Below are 18,718 nucleotides of genomic sequence, written 5' to 3'. Positions count from 1 at the left end.
AAAGCAATTTAATGAGTTAACTAATTCCTGAAGAACCTATTTATCACATTTCTTTTTATCTCTTCCTTGCTTATCTCGACCACAGGAATCTCAGACACCTTAATCTTTTCTGAGGCTAACATGAGAATTAATTAAGTTAGGTCAGTGGTGAGATCTCTGAGGAATTCAAGGAAATGATAATGCTCACCAGAAGGCTAAGGAACACACATGAGCATGTGCCAAGCATAACTCATTCATTGGCAGTGTTCTTTCATATTTTTGTTTTGTACTTGCTGTGTTAATACAGGGGAAAAATCTCTAAAGTATACTGCGTTGTTTGTTCAAAAATATTTTTCTCAAGTAGATATTTTTGCCTATATGCACCAGAAAGGGGCCTGATAAAGAGAAAAACTGACTAAATTTAGGCTAGAAGGCATGATTTTAAAACCTCAATTTGCCGTAATAAACTAGAAAAGTGCTTACTGGCTCAACTGGCCAGGGAGGCCAAGTCAATAATACAGACCATCTGTCTATTTGTTTGAATCCCTAAGTGGATGTGTGTTATTTTGTTTTTTCTTGCTGTGCTACTACTATCACTAGGCTTTCTGGAAGGGTTAAGGCTAGATTGCAGGTGAGAATAAGTTTTCTGTAGCACCACCCCCAATTCTCTGGCATCTCCAAGAAGAAAATGGTGTAACACCAAATGGAAAAGCCAAGAGAAGCATAAAAGGATGTGTGAGTTGTTCATTCCTAGTGCTGCCTTTATGAACTGATTGTTTTTATTTCCTCTCCAATTAACGTGACCATAGGGTGGCATGAGATAAGAAACAACCTTCAGAAATATCGTTTCTCTATAGCTGCAAACATTTAATTTGTCTTACTTGGTTAAAGAAGGAATAACAATCTGATTTTTTTTGTTGTTCCCTTTCCTCTTCTTTGTAGATTGTGAAATTGGACAAATAGATCTGGTTTTCCTCATGGATGGTTCCAATAGCATTGGTCCAGAAGACTTCAAGAAGATGAAGGAATTCTTGGCATCCGTTGTTCAAGACTTTGATGTCAGTGTTAACAGAGTGCGTATAGGAGCGGCCCAGTTTAGCCATAGCTATCAACCAGAGTTTCCACTGGGAACTTTCATAGGCAAAAGGGAGATATCACTTCAGATTGAAAAGATCCAGCAGATCTTCGGATACACACACATTGGTGCTGCCCTCCGGCAGGTGGGGCATTACTTCCAGCCAGACATGGGCAGCCGGATAAATGCAGGTACCCCACAGGTGTTACTGGTTCTCACAGATGGCCAGTCCCAAGATGAGGTGGCTGAGGCCGCTGAGGACCTGAGACGCAAAGGTATCAACATTTACTCTGTGGGCATCGGGGATGTGGATGACCAGCAGCTCATTCAGATCACTGGGACCGCAGATAAAAAACTGACAGTTCATAACTTCGATGAACTGAGAAAGGTCAAGAAAAGGATAGTTCGCAACATCTGTACCTCAGGAGGAGAGAGCAGTAAGTATTTCTTGCGTCCTTCAGCAACTACTTGACACTTTTGTTTCAAAGGGAGATCGTGGTCTATTAAAATTCCTTAGTATTCTTATTAAGATGCGTTTTACTAAAAATACTAAGTATTTTTATTAGATAAATTGCCGTTAATCCAGGATTCCAGCATCTGTCCTCCCCTGTCTTGCTGACATTTTCCTCAAGCTCTATTTCCATCCCCTGGTGCTGGTGGGAGAATTTAGGTTTATGCCTCTGGATTTCAAACTGAACTTTTCACAGTTATGAAGTATTTTTTGTGACTTGTGGATTGAGAAACAGGACATCTGAGAGCCTGTCTCTTTTGTCTCCCTGTCTCCTGGGAGTGTGGCCCCCTTTGTGAATGGAAATGCCTCGACTTCAGAAGATGTGAGGAAAAGGCCATTGTTTACAATCGGGCTGGTTTCAGAGCTTAGAGGACATGCCTCAAAGAAATTGCCAATTTTTGTTCCCTGGCAGTTGGGCCCACAGGGCTGTCAAGTGCTGCATATTGGTATGTAGAGAACATCCCTGGAGGTTTATATCTTTATTATGAAATTTTACTGCAGAAGTTAGTAAATAGCTTCTTACAAATTAGCACATTTTGACATTTTTCCAGCAAGTGGAAGGGAAGATCTTGAAGGAAGGATAACTTTTACTATTTTATAAAGGTGCCTGATAGGTTGGCTGTGATTCTGTATAACTATCCATAGTAAACGTTAACCCTGGATTTCCACCAGGGAGGGGAAAGCTACACAGTTGCTAAGAGGCAGCTCTGGAGACAGGCAACCTGGCTACAAATCCTTGCTCGATGGCCATTTTTTCTTGGACAAGTTGCTTAATTTTTCAAAGTTTAATTTTCTCATCTGTAAAATGTGAGTGATAGCAGCGCCTAGCTCAAAAGATCGTTGTGAAGTTTAAATGAGAAAATGGATATTTAAACTTTCCTTTGAATAAGCATGACACCTGGGATGTAATTATAAAGTCACTTCATTTTTGTCTACCATTGACCCATTAAATTTATTCATGGGGGCCAGCTGTCCCCTTGCCCTTAGCCATCTTCAGGAAATAAGTCAACCTTTTTTTGGTGATTAATGTGTGCATCCCAATGTAACTATTAAAACTTCAAACTTCATTCAAGGTTACTCTGCTTTCCCAGCCTGCCACAGGCTGCTCCTCTGCCACAGAGAAGAGGCCACACGTGGTTGGCATTGTACCTATTGTTCTCCACTTTTCACTCCTACCTTCTTCTCCCAGTCCCTTCCCCCTTCTTGCTAATGATGGTTTCTGGCCTCTCCAGAATGGGCTGGGGAAGGGAAAACGGCTAAAGAGGTACAGGAAAGTTCTTACTTGATGGTACTCATCAGGAATTGGTTTTCTCTGACAACAGCCCGTGTCTAAAGCTGGGTCCATTCATGGGTCCTTCAAAGGCTTCCCCTGCTGCTTCCCACCATCTCCACCCCCACCAAAGCATATTTGTCTCTCAACCATAGTTCCCTTGAAGAAGGTAAGAATGTCCTCTATTCCAGATTTTCCCTTATGCCTTCCTCAGCCTCTGGACATCTGATGATGTCTCCAGCTTTATTCTGCCATCTCTTTGCCTCTCCAGGTAGCCTTCTTGGACAGGAGATCAGAAGAGCCCACAACAGCTCTTTCTTACGAGCAGCCATATCAGCTCCATGGGAAACAATAACATATCAATTGCCCTGATAAACAGTGAAAGTTATGGCGTCCCAATGTGGCCGTCTCTCCTTTGCAGAGAGTGCAACATGCCATCCTGTGTCTTATTCTTTAGAATTTCTAGGCTTGGGTCATCTCCAAGTTATCTCTTTAAAGCTCCTCTCTCTTGACTTAAGGAGGAAATTACCTCCTCTCTTTATGTGTGTGTGTATATGTGCTTGTGGTGGGAGAGCTCACAGCACATGAACAGTCTCTCCAAAAAAGCTCTTCTGAATTCCAGGCTCAAACCTTTTATAAGACCCAATGTGTAGGCTAAAGGTTAAGAATCCCATAATTGATTAGGAACTGCTGTCTTTGTAAATCCTGCTTCGTGATCTCCTCATATTTTGGAATGTGTCTGGTGACCTCAGCCAAACCTTACACATTAATTTTCTATTTCACATAAAATACCCATTCCCAATTATTAGGGAGAAATTATCTTGGACCTTCTAGTCTTTGCTTGAGAGAGTGAAAGAAAATGGTGTGGAAAGTCAAACCAGGAGTATTCACTCCAAGTGGTGACTGAGTCATTTTTAAAGGAAAGAGCCATGAATGTAAAAATAAATAAATAAATAAGGGAAGTACTCTATAGTAAGATGAATTGAAGTCACTATTGCAGCAAGCAAGAATGTGAGGCCTTTGTAGCCAAGCTGTGGGCTGAGGACAGATGAGGCTGGAATGAACACTGACAAACCTTCAAAGGCATGTGCAAATATGTTAGCGGTTGCTGGTTCTTCTTAAGCTATAAACCCCCAAATCAAAGAAATCAAACAGTAGCTTGGTATAGCTCAAAGCAAACTAGACTTTAAGCCTGAACATCTAGCTTTGCTTCTTATTAAAATATGCATAACATTGGCGAAGTCACTATCCTTTCTTAGTTTTCTCATTTGTAAAGTTACATCATCTCTGAGTTTCTCTAATTGTACACTGTGGTTCAGTGTATGTGAAAGGGAGGTCAGCTGCATGGAGAGATGAGGGAAGTGACTAAGAATATTTCTTGAGCATCTGTGAAGGGTCGAGCGTGGGGTGCTCTAAGCATTTTAAATGTTACCTCATTAAATTCTCCTCAAACTCTATGTGGTTTGTATTTTTATTCCCATTTATAAATGAGGAAACTGGGGCTCGAAGGAATATTGGTAACCTATCCCAGATCATACAGGGAGTGACAGAATTTTGAAACCGAAGTCTGTCTGACTCCAACCCATTTTTTTGTTGTTAAATTAAGCTGCCTGTTTTCTTGATCTAGTTGTCGTCCAGGTTATCTGATGCTGATATTATAAAGAACTAGTGTCTAAATGTTGTGCTTCACCAATTAATAGCTGGCACTTATTAAGAAATCATGGGTTTGGTGATATCCCATTGTAGTTTTGATTTGCATCTCCCTGATAGTTAGTGATTTTGAACATCTTTTCATGTGTCTGTTGGCCATCTGTATATCTTCTTTGGAGAAATGTCTGTTCAGGTCTTTTGCCCATTTTTTAATTGGGTTGGTAGTTTTTTTGTTGTTGAAATGCATGAGTTCTTTATATATTTTGGAGATTAAGCCCTTATCAGATGTATGGTTTACAAATATGTTCTCCCAATTGTTAGGTTGTCTTTTCGTTTTGTTGATGGTTTCCTTTGCTGTGCAGAAGCTTTTTAGTTTGATGTAGTCCCATGATGGTTCGGTACATGTGTGTGGTGATGGGTTGTAGTTGGTGTTTTGGTGGTGAACATGATGTAATCTGTGCAGAAGTGGAGGTGTAGTGATGTACACCTGAAATTTTTACAATGTTGTAAACCAATGTTACTGCAATAAACAAAAACTTAAAAAAAAAAAAGAAATCATGGGTTTGTATCTTGAAATTGTTCCCACAGCTGCTGCTCCCTAAGGAAAACCACTAGGTGCTAAGCTAGCACTTCCAACATCACATTCTAGAGGCAGAACTAGTAACCTGCATGACCTATCACCCAGAAAGCGCTTAAATAAGGTAGACCAGCATATGGACTCCAGACAAGCCTGGATCTGAATCTCAAATGTGAGATCCACAGTAATAACTGTGAGACCTCAGGCAAGCTTCTCTAAGTCACAGCTTCCTCTTCTGCAAAATGAATATTAGAAGAGTTTCTACTTATTCTATGTTTCATAAGGACAAGTGAGATAATGAGTGGGAAGGGCATGGTAAATGTTCAATGAGTGTTGGTTACTCTCATAGAGCGTTGCAGAGGGTACCTTGACGTGATCTTATAAATGCAAATGCATGGAGTGATGGGATTAATTCACAGAAGGACAATTTACCAAGAGTTCTTTGGTTTAGGAACTAAAATATTTTAGCAACATTTCAGAGCTATGTTCAACTTTATGTGTCAACATACACCAAATTCCTCTAAGCAACTAAACTCCAAAGTCTTTCTTACCTCATTTATGCTTATTTTCCTGGTTTTTCTTTGAGCCTGGCTACTCTGACCACCTGGAGGAGACTTCAGGTGGTTTTCAGGATAGGGAACCGTGATTAGGGAGCAAAAGAATCAAGAACACCTCTCATCTTCTGCATCATCATGGATAGATGAATCAAAAAGGAGATTAAGCAAAAGACCAACCTGATTAGGATGAGGTAAGAGACACCCTCAGGATTTGATTCAAAGAATGTGGGAAACATAAGGGAAAAAAATAGATGGTCATTTCCAATTTTTCTTGACAAGGATCTCTGTATGTTCCTGTCTTAACTGGGTTCTCTAGACAACCAAGCTCAGAGGAAAGTCTATGTACTAATACTTTAGGGGGAGTACAATCCCAGGGAAGCAAGAGTGAGTGGAAAGGAAGTGATACAGGAAAGAAGGGAAAATAAATATGAGATGGTATATTACCAAGCTAGCTACAGCTTCTTGAGGGGGCATAACTGGTACGTTGGTCATGCAGAACATCACCAAGAAAACCATATAGAGCCACTGCATAGACCAGTCCATCAGCAGAAATACACAAGAGGATTAATCTGCCAGCTCCGTCCCATATACTGCCTCTCATTGGTCAGAGTTTGCCCCATGGAGAGTTAACTCTCCCACTCTACTGCCTTGTGTTATTCAGCCCTTTAGGGGAAACCAGACATAGGACCCACAGTGCATTATATCTGTGGCTGGAAGTGGTGGAAGGAGCTGGAACTCCCATGAGTTCAGTTGGGTTGGCCATGGGCACCAGAGTCATTGTGGCCCTACTGCAGTAAGCATGATGGAGGCTGTGTCAAAGCCTGGTCCTCCCCACCACAGTGTTGGGAGACCAGACAATGGTGGCAGCTGAGGTTCTCCACTGGACAAATGTCCAAGTCCTGGGGGGGCAGTATATAAACTAGGTCTCTTACAGTACCTAACTATGTTTCCTAGATCATTCTTTCTCTTTTTTCATCTAAGATACCCCTTCTATCAAAGGCCCCCAACAAATTTCTCTTCTATCCCAACTAATAACTGCCAACAGCCTGACTTTCCTCTTTAAAGTATTTTCTCAAGAAATCTGTCTTCTAATCTTGTTAATATACCCTACCTTCTTGACGTTATTTCTTAATACTAAGAATCTGCCATCATCAACTCCAATTAAAGACTGTCTTTATAAGTCAGATAATTAAAATCAGCTTTTGGGTCTGGCAGGGAACCGTAAGACTCTGTCTAGTCCAATCCACTCTTTTCTATTCTTTTGTATTTTTATCTTGAAATTTACAATCTCCTTATTTTTATAGACAAGAAAATTAATGCCCAGAGAAGTTAAGAGATTTGCCAGAAGTTATTTAGCAACAACAGCTTCGTGACCAGTGCACGACTAACAGTAAACTCTGTGCCTCCTGCTCCAGGCTTCCCCACTGCTGTTGTGAGCAGTCAGGCTCAGAACCCTAGTTTCCCTCCTTCTTTTTCTCATCCTCTATCGTTCATTATTCCTCTTTGGAAATCCAAGTTAATCATTCATTTTTTCTGGTTTCATCATTCATTATTTCTCTTTGGAAATCTAATTTTAGCTTTCTCCCTAGCTCACTTCCAAAACCATCCCTGCTTCTTGTTAACTTTGAAGGGCTCCTTAGTGGAAGGCAGACTTCTCTGTAGAGTTTGCAAGGCCATCACACGACAGCCACTTGATTAGTATGTATAGCCTCATCTCTCTAATTGTGTTTAGACCCATGGTTGCTAACTCTGGACTTTTTCCCCAAATTCCATTCCTGTGATCACATTCTCATGGAATCATTTGTCAATTTGTATTAGTTAAATAAACACATGGAACTTATTTTCTAGAGCTTGTACTTTCAGTAATCTAGACAAAAACTTAAAATACTAAATTGTTATAGGAGACAGTTCCCAGGATCACTCGGTGTCATTTTGGCATTTCTGCCAATGTTCGTTTTTTCACAAGAGACTGTTTTCCTTGAAGGCAGTAACATATTTTGGTTACTCAATGGTTTTAAGGGGCTAAAACAATATTCATCCAAGAATGAAACTTTCAATCTCAAGATAGGAATGAAAAGACATAGATTCAAGAAGAATTTTGGATAGGACATACTCTGATGCTTCCTTCTGATTATTTTCTTTCTCTTCATTATACTTTCTTAATGTCAGAGAAGAGATTTTCCAATAAAGTAAATATGGTAAAATAAGAAGACCCACCTTTCATAGTTTTTGATAACATTGATTTACCTTGAATCTCCTGGTGAAAATTGATTATCAAAGAAGTCTTTTATTTTCTCTCACCCAACTCTTTTCTCGTTAAAAATGAATCAAGTTATTGGCCCTTATTTTAAGAATTGAAACTGAGATTTTGCTTTCGAAGACTTGCAAATGTCCAACTGCTCAGTGTGTCTGGAGGTAGTATGAGTGGGCATTTGTCCACACAACAAATATCTGAAAAGCTGCTTATCTAAACAAAGCAAATTAAAAATAAACATTCTTCCATCTTATTTTACCAAGCAAGCTGTATGTGTTGAATTTTCTGGAAAAGGTTGAAGTTTTTAGCCAACCAAAAAGCTCTTGAAAGAAGAGTGTATATGTCAGATGATTTTGTTCTCTAATTATCTGCCCTTTAGGAGGCTCAGCTTAAAATATCAAGCCCCCTCTAGTTTCTCCAATGCTTAAATGTTCCTGGAGTTAAAAGGATAAGAAGAAAGCACTTTAAATGTAATATCAGTCTAAGTATTTCTTGAATTCCAAAATGGCAGTGGCCTTGGCTCCCTGAGTGACTGAGCTCTAAAGGCAGCACCGTTTTTGACATGGCTGAATATGGATAATTTGGTGCCCAGTTTCTTCACTTGTAGAACTTAAATCAAGTAAGATCTCAAAGGATCTCTTGAATTTTTTATTTTTCTTTTCTGAGTGGATGTTAGAAGACAAAAGAGGAATTGGAGATTCTTTCCAGAAAGATAAATCTTCAAAACCCTTCCTTTCTACAAGTCTTTTGTGATTTACTTTTCCTGAATGACTTTTATATTCAAATGTTTTTATATTTCCCTTATAATTATTATAATTTAATATTTGTTGAATGACTGCAATTGATTAAGTAGTATGACATGAATTTCCTGTTGTAGGCTATTAACATTTCCACAATATACTTTAGAGATTTTTAAATGACTCTGCATGGCTTTTTCAATGGCCACAACAAAATCTTTCATAACTTTAATTGTTATAAAATCATATAGATTTTATACAAACTAAAAACAGAATAATACTATACACTTTTACAGGTTACAAAAGAGTGATTCTGAGCCTCTTCCATTATTCACTCATGCTCTTCCTTATTTCCAAACTTTATAACTGAAATAGAAATAAGAATTTCAAGTCCCTTGATTCAGACATGACATCCAAGTCAAATAAAAGTATTTGTTAATCCAATAAAATATGCTTTTCCCTTGAATCCTAGATTGTTTTGTGGACGTTGTAGTGGGATTTGACATCTCAACTCAGAAGAATGGGCAGACTTTGCTTGAAGGTCAGTCTTGGATGGAAACCTACCTTCAACACATCTTACGTGCCATCAGCTCCCTCAATGGGGTAAGCTGTGAGGTGGGCACCGAGACTCAGGTTAGTGTGGCTTTTCAAGTGACCAATGCCATGGAAAAATATTCCCCCAAGTTTGAGATCTACAGTGAAAACATACTGAACAGCTTGAAGGATGTAACAGTTAAAGGACCATCTCTTCTCAATGCCAACCTCTTGAGTTCTCTATGGGATGCGTTTCAGAATAAATCGGCTACGCGAGGAAAGGTAACTTGATTTTATTTTATCTGTTGGTCTATAGTTGCAATGAACTTCTTTTTGCTCATTTTTCTTTTTTTGAACTCTTTCCTAGGTGGTTCTCTTGTTTTCAGATGGTTTGGATGATGATGTTGAAAAACTTGAACAAAAATCTGATGTACTTAGAAAAGAAGGTACTGAGCATGAGGGAGGAGTGGGAAAGGAGTGTTTATTAACTTTATAATCTCAGAATTCAATTCTGGCTCTTAAGTTTCCAGGCACTCAACCCTGAATTTACCAACATCTCCACTCTGTATGCACTTGGCAGAGCAAATGAGCTCTCAGAACATTTTGGATCTACTTTTTTCCTCACGCCCTGTGTGTATGAAACAGCACTGAATACCAAGTCCTATTCTTTCTCTCGTATTACTGTTTTCTTCTTCCTAAGCTTTTATGGAGAAGGTTCCTGTCTCCCTTGCCCCACGTTATCTAATCTTGCTACTTCTTTAGTGTCAGCTGAAGTGAACTGTGTATTTCTCCTTGACCAAGAAGTAGGAGAGTTGATTATTTTCTTCTAACACTCAAAATTTCCAGAGTTACAAGCATTGTTGGACAAGTTTACTCATGTTTTGAGACTATCTAATCAGTTCCTTCCTTCAGACCACAGATGGACCAACCATGGTGTTTATGAGTTTTTAAAACTCTGGCACCAGGCTTTTGGCTTTAGGAACGAATGCCAGTCTGATTCATTGTCAGTTCTTACTAAAATATGAATCAATGGGAGAAAAATGCATCCACATGGTCTGGTTTGACTAAGAATAGAAATACTTTCCTGTAAGTGGATGCTATTGGTGCCCCACCCAGACCCCTTTTTCCAGGCAGGTTCCCCCATCCTCTAGCTGCTGTGAGTGTTGGCTGCTAACAACTCACAGGTTCTCCTTTCTCTGAGGAATTGCCCTTGGCTAATGGAAGCTGCCTCACCTGGAAGGTTACTCCCTACCCCACCCCCTGGGCAGCAGGTGGAGTACAAATAGTTGAATCTTTGCCTCAAAATGGCACCAGTTCTGTGGTGTAATTTATGCTCCAGAGTTCCCCATGGGATCAGACTGAAGCTAGACGCCAGCTGAAACGCTGTCTTGCTCAGTTCCTTCCCCTGCCCTATCCTGCTTCCCTCACTCCCTTTCTTCTGGGAGTGCTTCCTCAATAAACTGTGTGCATCCAAATCCCTGTCTCAGACTCTGCTTCTAGGGGACCGGCCCTAAAATATCTGCCTCCCCTCTTAGCTGTTAGAGGCTGACTGGATTTTGTCTTTTCTGTTTGGTTCTGTCTCCTCAATCTTAAACAAGTTGCAAAGTTCACTGAATTTACAGCTGGAAAGTAAAGATTTTTATTTTGCCCTTTATTTACTAGAGCTGCATTCCTCTTTCTTCTATCAAGTCTTGGCCTTTTTTTCTGATCTGTAGTAGAGATATTAATAAAGACTGAGAATAAGACCCTAGAGTGTTTACTTTGGGTGGGTAGGATTTTTTTAATTTCAGCTTTTCTTTTGTAGGGAAAAGATGCATCTCTTGCAGACAATGTTAGAGTTTTCTCCAGGAAGTTTCTCTTGGAACACCCAGATTTCTAAGACCAATCTTCTTTCTGCCACCTACCAAGGAAATCTAGTAAATGAGTTTCAATTTCAGAAGCTCAATTTTAAATATCCTCAGAAATTCAGAATCTTCGAATGCAAGAGATAAAGGGATGGTGGCCATGATGTTCTTTGAAAAGTGTCAAATGGCTCTCAATATGGACAAGGAGTACCTCTAGCTCTGGATTCCCATATTTAAACATATGTGATTTCAGTTGATCCTGGGCCCTATGGTCTGTTCACCTAGGAGAGCCTCCCTAATTTGAGGCCAGGTGTCTATACATGTAAACTGTGCCATCACCACAGAACAAGAGGAGACCAGGAGAAAAGAATCCTCAATGGTGGATGTTGCTTTATAATTAATCCATGTGGATTGGGGTTTGAATTAGTTTCTTAATTTTTTAAAATCTAATATTCTAGAATCTACTCAGTGATTCTTTATTCTCCCAATTTTTGAAATCTTTTCTTCCTTAATTTTTAGGAATCGAAGACACTGTATTTAAGATCATATGACTCATTTATTGGATGAGTCTGAAAGGAGCAGGACTGGAGTCCCCCATCCTAAGAAAAGCAGTTAAAATAACAGTTACATGCATATTTCCTGCAAATCAACAATCCCTTGCTTCTCATGACTCTTAAATTTTTACATTTCCTGGAACTTATAAGAAAAAAAGATGTGAGATTTTTTCCCTTATAAATAGGCCCATACTAATGACCCACTAGCATGTCTTCTCTTGATCATTCAACTCCAATTGATGAGCTCCGCATTCCTCATTGCCTATCCCAGCCCACTCCACCGTCCCTTTTCTCCCCCTCATTCTGTTTCTTAGAAGAGTGACTAGCTGTCCTTGTTTGCTTGAGACCAGCCAGAGGCTGTCAGCACTAAAACCAGGAAAGTCCCGGCAAACCAGGGTGCGTTGATCACCCGATTCTTTGCTGTTTCTTCCTTTATTCCACGTCAGCCAACCACTCTATTATCCTCTCCTAGAACCTGAGCCTCCCCATGTCCCGGAAACTTTGTTCTCTTCATTATCCTTTTCCTCTCGTTCAAAATCATTCATTCAAAATCATGTATAAACTTATATAAGAAGGTATTCTTAGCTCAGTCAAGTCCTTGAACATTTCTTTATCTGTTCTAGTTCATTGATTCCCAAGTCCAATCCAAAGAATTCTTTACCCATCCATAATAAAATGAGAAAACTTATGCCAGTAGAGTCAGGTTTCATAAAGCCAACTTTATTCTGTGTCCTTAGTACATTTTTCTTATTAAAATGTCCTTTGAGTATAGGCTTTGGAATCAGACTGTCTTGATGAAAACCTAAAAGTGCCAACTGAGCCAGTCATTTAACCTCTCCAAGCTTCAGTTTGCTGGTCTGTGAAATAGAGCTACGATTGTACACACCTATACAATTGTATGTGTATCTTACAAATAAGATAATGCATGTAAAGCACTTAACCAACTTCCAGGCACGTAGTAACTATTAATAAATGAAAGCACAGTCGTTGCTACGGTTACCTCCACCTTAATGATTGCCAGTTTTATTACTGTCCTCATTTACTGGTCTCACTTTGCAAAATAACATTAAACCGTCTGTTAGTCCCTAAAAGTTTTTTTTTGAAATATTCTGGTCCTTAAAATCCTGAAGCCTATCAGCCACAGCTCTGGATGATTATATGTTATTGTTTCTAACTGCCTGACAAAGGGTCTCTTTCTGTCTTTTGCTATGTATAAGTCCAACTGGATTGTCGGTTCCTTATGAGGTCGTTTAGAGCTGTGCTTCTCAAACTTTAATGTATATACAAATCACCTGGGGATTTTATTAGAATACAGATTCTGATTCCTCAGGTCTGGGATAGGGCCTGAGATTCTGCATTCCTGATAAGCTTCCAGGTGATGCCTGCATTCTTTCTCCAAGGATCCCCCTGTGAGTGGCAAAAATTTAGTACACTGACTTACTATATGAATTCCTCTGTACTCTAGCACGCTCTGTGGACCTTTTTAAACTCACTATCTCACATCAAATCATCAGGGAACTGGAAGTCCTGTTATAATTTCCCCTGTCTCCAATTTAATTAGTTTTGAAAAATGTAATTCCTTTTGTTCTATGATTATGGTCTTGTCAATTGTCAGTTGTACATCGTGTGGTTGGGGGAAGTGGACAGTAAAATGAGTGTTTTTCTTGCAACTGTTTTCCTAGAATAACAATTTAGATACATATGCAAAAAGATTAAAATAACCAAACCCATCTCACCTGGAAAATTGTAACTGTGTTGGGTAGGCCTGAATGCCCTCATAACTGTTGCTCTGGATGGAGCCACCAACTCAGGTGACCTGGCTGATCTTCTCTACATTGAATTTGGGAAAGGATTTGAGTACAGTACCCAGCTCACTATTGGAATGAGGGATCTTGGGAGCCAACTGTCAAAGCATCTGGTAAGTTATTCAGAAAAAGCTGATGAGTTTAAATTTTCTATTTGTTTTGTATATAGGTTTAATATTTATGCTTATGAATTTGGACAAATTTTGTCCATTTGGGAGTGAAGAAAGGCTTTTCTGAATTAGTGAACAGCCTAAATAAGAGGGTGTTTTGAAAGAAATGTAATATAGTAGAGATATGTCAAAACATATTTAATTTATATGCTTGGCAAAAAAAGAAGGAAGAAGAAACTAAATAGCACCTACAATCCTGCCCAAATTATAGTCAGTGAACGTTAAGTGCTGAAGAGAATCTGAGATTCACCCTCACATGGTGAATCAGCTGCTCCCTCAGCCAGCCAGTTTTCACATCCCTTGTGGATCCTAAGTGTCACAGCTCACCACACTGAGTATAATTCTAATGTTTAAGATCTGTATTTTCCCTGCAACATTACCTGTAAATGAGAGCCAATTACGTTTAGAGTTCAACTAGAGAAAGAGAAATCTGCTCCAGTGTTGGAAGAAAAACTAGTGACGTGACAACAGACCTCATATGTTGTACTTGATGAGCAACCAAAAGCTTTTTAAAGGTGTCTTGACCAATTGGGATTTTGCCTTATGATCTATTTTCAGAACCTAAAACCTATGTAAGACGCATCTCAATCATGTTTCTTTCCGAAACATACAACAATTCAAACTAGAGTGATGAAGTATTACCAAGTTATGTGGCACTACTTTCAACTCAATAAATGGCTAATAATTGGTAATTTGCTTATAATTTATAAAATCTATAATCATCATACCAGGATACTTTCTAGTGAAATGATGGCTCCTGCTATTTTCCACCTGTAGAATTTTTGTATAAATAGATATTTAAACATAGTTTGTTGGGGCCGGCCCTGTGGCACAGTGGTTAAGTGCATGCGCTCCGCTGTGGCGGCGGGGGGCTCCCAGGTTCAGATCCTCGGTGCGCACCGACGCACCGCTTGTCAAGCCATGCTGTGGCAGCGTCCCATGTAAAGTAGAGGAAGATGGGCATGGATGTTAGCCCAGAGCTAATCTTCCTCAGCAAAAAGAGGAGGATTGGCATTGAATGTTAGCTCAGGGCTGGTCTTCCTCACCAAAAAAAAAACACCAGTTTGTTCAGTGTAATAATTAGGTAAAAATAATTACTTAAAGAATATGCAAGTTTTGTTGGAATTCCTTTCTACATGGGACAACAGTGTCTATTTTACAAAATGTATTTTTTTCTGTCTACTACTCTTTGAAATCTTAACTGGTAATTCATAGAGGGAGGAAGTTATTCTTTAAAACAAGCCTGTCAGTTTTTAGATATCACGTAAGTGCAACAGTATATAAGAAAAACTTAATTTTAGAAATAGATCAGTTTTAATGTTAACAGTAAAAGATTTGATGCTGTAGGGTTTTGGTGATCCAAAGAAAATTAATGTTATCTAAAATGAAATCACAGAATCCATTTTGTTGTTGTTATTATTTGGTTTTCACACGTTTCCAGTTTTATTGGTTTTTCTGAGATTTTCAGAAAAAAGAAGAATTTTCTAATGTCAGAAAATAAGCATTATATAATAAGAAACAATTAAAGAGGGAGAATCACTAAATGGTTATAACAAAAGACTTTCATTTTTCATCACACTAGAATTTTAATGGGAAACTTCTCAACATAAAGATTGATCCTACCCCACTAAGTCAAAGCATGGAATTTACTGCAAACAGAATTTTCCTAAAAATAAATTTTGCGGGTTAATTGTAAAAATGCAATGGCATATGTCAATTATTCAGGGGATGAGTAACTAGGTCCAGGATGAAATTCACTCACATTTTTTAATATGTAATATGGTTTTTTGGCCAGAGTATAAAGAGAAATATTCTCCCCATGCCACCACCCTCTACAGCAACTGCTTCTGAAACGTTGAACATGTAATTGATGTTTTTGAAATCCTTTCACACGCAAACTGTTCTGGAAGTGTTTACGACCAGACTTGGTTCCAAGTAGTGTGACATTGGGCGCTGTCTAAAACCTCTAGCGTACAAAGATTTCACAAAACAGGAAAAGGAGAAAATAGTATTCATGCATTTATTGAACAAAATATTAGGGGCAGAATTATATAAGGTAATCAACGATACTGTGGTCAATGCTGGGATGGGGTGGGAACAGGAAATCACGTTAATAAATTAGCATGCAGTGAGTTGGCATGGCTAAACTGATGCCATTTTGAGAACACGAAAACGTCTTTGAGTTGATTCTGAATTCCGCGTATGGTAGAGAATGCAGATCACAGAAGGAAAGATGGAAGCTAAAGCATGTCTCATGCATTCTCTTTAGAGCAGTCACTTTGCTGGTGAACCGGCTTCTGAAACTGTGGCGGAAGTCTGAATCACACCGTTGAGCTTGTGTGTGTGATTTGGGAAGCAATGCCACCAAACGCAATGTATTTCCTACCCTCCCCCAAGGTCAATGTTGCTGAAAGGACATGCTGCTGTTTATTCTGCAAGTGCATTGGAGGAGATGGCGAAATGGGAGATCCTGGGCCACCGGGGAAAAAGGTGATTCTAGTTAGGATTTATGACTCACTTTATTTGACTATAGTATATCTTTCAGACAGGGGTTTAGGTAAAAATAAGGAGTGATTTTTAACTTCTACGTAGAGCCTCCGAGGTAACCATTTATTATACTCCTCTTTTTATATGTCAAATTAGATAGTCATGGCTTTTCCTTGGCATTCTAAGTTGGAGTCTTTTAAAGAAAACTTTTTATACAAGCCTCAGGAGAAACAACTGCCGAGATCCTTGGTTATCCAGTGTTCTAGCAGTGATGACAATGATGCAGAAAAATCAACCGTGATCTCTCGTGTTGAGTAATGAAAACCTCCTGAATACTGATAAGTCATTTCAATTTCCATTTTTAATGATTGCAGAGTCATTTAAATCAAGTAGGGAATATTTTGTGTAGTCTGCTGAAAATTAAGCTAGATCAGGTCACCCTATCGTAGCAAAGGATGTTAAGATGTTTCATTCAGCTTTAGCCAGACCAAAATGTTGTCACGGATGTATACGTAAAAACAGACCAATTATAAAAACAGTAGCCAACAACAGGTTCATGTATTTCCTAACCAAAAGAAATTCATGTACCCTTATGTAAAAATATGATTTGGGACTTTAGGAAATGTTCAGATAATGTATAAACATGCTATGGATGTGTTTAATAATGATTTCAGTACTGCTTGTTTACATGTGTGTCTGATTTTTGAATAATTTATACATAGCACCATAACTTCCAAATCATCTTGGCTGTGTCTCTGAAGAAAGTTTTTGGACTAATTACTTCCTGAATGCTTCAACTTCATATAAAGAGAATGGTAGATTTTTTTATTAACAGGGCTCAGAAAGAATAGAAAGAAATGTGTGTGGTCTATTTTTCTATGTGTAGCATAAATCCTAAAAAATATTTTTTTAATGAAAAGAGGATAATTCTAGCCTGTCAGGGGCAAATATAGCTGTGTTCATTAGAACATTTGTCTTGAAAAAAACTCCAGCACCATATATAACCCCAGAGAGAATTATGGACAATATTTTGATTCACACATGCACACACCCTTGAGTTATCTGGATATTTGTCTCAAAATTCTATTTATTTTTAAGTGTATAAATGTAGCCTAGGTTGTAGAGGGAGGACTATTTTTTTCAAACTCTTACTGTTCTACATGAAGTAAAACTGTAAAGGTGAGAATTTTGCTGGATTACCTCTGGTTTTTGGTCTATGGAGTGCTAATATTTTCCTCCCTCCCTTATTTCCAGGGATCTCCAGGTTTTAAAGGAAGTGAAGGCTACCTGGGAGAGGAAGGCACTGCTGTAAGTCACGTTTTTTTCCAGCTTCATTTATTCTTAAGAACATATCTATAATATGAAATCTTTTGTGTCAATTTAGAGGGAAGCAAGAAAAGTCAGATTTTAAGGATTCATGTGCAAAATCTGAGGTTTTTCCTAATCCTCATTGGGCTTTGCTTCTGGTGGTCATTAGTGGTTTATTAACTCACTGTCTCTTCTTTGACTATCCACCAACACTGCACAATAAACTCAATGCAAAAGTTATCTTCTTCACTAGGGGAGTGAAATCACTGCCATTTCCCCCTTACTGATCCATTTTGCACAGGTAAACCAACTCACCACATTGTTTATCAAGAACTTCACTCTTTCTTGCATTCATCCATTCATCTAGCCATCCTTCTATCATTCCTTCCTTCCTTCCATGCATTCATTCCTGTAACAATTATATATTAAGAATCTTACAAGTTCCACATTATTTATCAAAGACCTTACTCATAAATGCACTCATCCATTCATTTATTCATTTAACAAATATATATTAAGGCATCTTACCAGGTGCCAGGCACAGTACTAGGCCCTAGACATAAAAATAACTAAATAAAAGGAAAACCGCGGCTCCTATCTCACAGGCAAATGAGACGGCAGTGGTTCCAGTTGTTATACACAAGGAGTATACTAGAGGTATAATGAAACGCAGTGTGACAGAGTGTGGCAAAACAAATACCTAACAGCCTCAGGTAACAGCCTTGGTGGCAGTTAGGGCTTGGGAGAGGAAGGCTACAAACAAGGGTAATGCTTGGCCAGACATCTGAAGGACAAATAGAAATGTCTCCAGGCAAAATTTGTGGAGAAGAACATTCGATTACAGAGAGAACAGTGTATTCAAGGGTATGTAACTGAGTCAGAGAATTGTGTGTTTGCAGAATGGCACATGGTCAACATGGCTGGACCCCAGGACACAGTGAGAGGAGGCTAGTTGGCAAGCAAGACCCAGATTGTTAGAAGTCTTAAATATCCTGCAGAAGATTTGGATGATATCTTCCAGTTGATGAACAGTCATTGAATGGTGTTAAGCACAGGAGTAAAACTGATGAGGGTTTAGAAAGCATGCTCAGGTAGTATTATGGATGAAGATAAGGCAGAAGTTACAGGGAGAAGTCTTGTAACAGTAGGTGCAAGGCAAAGAGGTCTTAATCTTAGTTTGGGGCAGTATGAATGGATATGTCAAGGAGATTGAATGAAATAACGTGGTGACCACTTGGGGAGAGAGAAGGGGAGGATGACATCTTTGTTTCCAGCTCACAAGACTGCACAGACTGGTGGGGTTACCAAGACAAGGACTGCAGGAGCAGTATTTGATTTAGGAAAGAGGGAAGATGTATTTTGGTCTAGAAATCATGCCTCTTGCTTAGATCATATCTGGTACACCC

General features: G+C 38.9%; 1 protein-coding gene across 1 annotated transcript in view; it reads left to right on the top strand.

Annotated features, from left to right (window-relative positions):
* COL6A6 (collagen type VI alpha 6 chain) overlaps positions 1-18,718 on the top strand; it is a 124,291-nt gene that overhangs the window by 32,084 nt on the left and 73,489 nt on the right. The window contains exons 8-13 of the mRNA XM_058553315.1: positions 922-1,491; positions 9,083-9,426; positions 9,512-9,590; positions 13,306-13,460; positions 15,915-16,007; positions 17,259-17,312. Of these exons, the coding sequence (XP_058409298.1) occupies positions 922-1,491; positions 9,083-9,426; positions 9,512-9,590; positions 13,306-13,460; positions 15,915-16,007; positions 17,259-17,312 (1,295 nt within the window). The remainder of the gene's footprint in view (positions 1-921; positions 1,492-9,082; positions 9,427-9,511; positions 9,591-13,305; positions 13,461-15,914; positions 16,008-17,258; positions 17,313-18,718) is intronic.

Source organism: Diceros bicornis, chromosome 2 (assembly GCF_020826845.1).
Source record: "Diceros bicornis minor isolate mBicDic1 chromosome 2, mDicBic1.mat.cur, whole genome shotgun sequence".
NCBI classification, from domain to species: Eukaryota; Metazoa; Chordata; class Mammalia; order Perissodactyla; family Rhinocerotidae; genus Diceros; species Diceros bicornis.
Note: the sequence above shows the minus strand (reverse complement) of the source record. Positions and strands in the feature narration are given on the sequence as shown.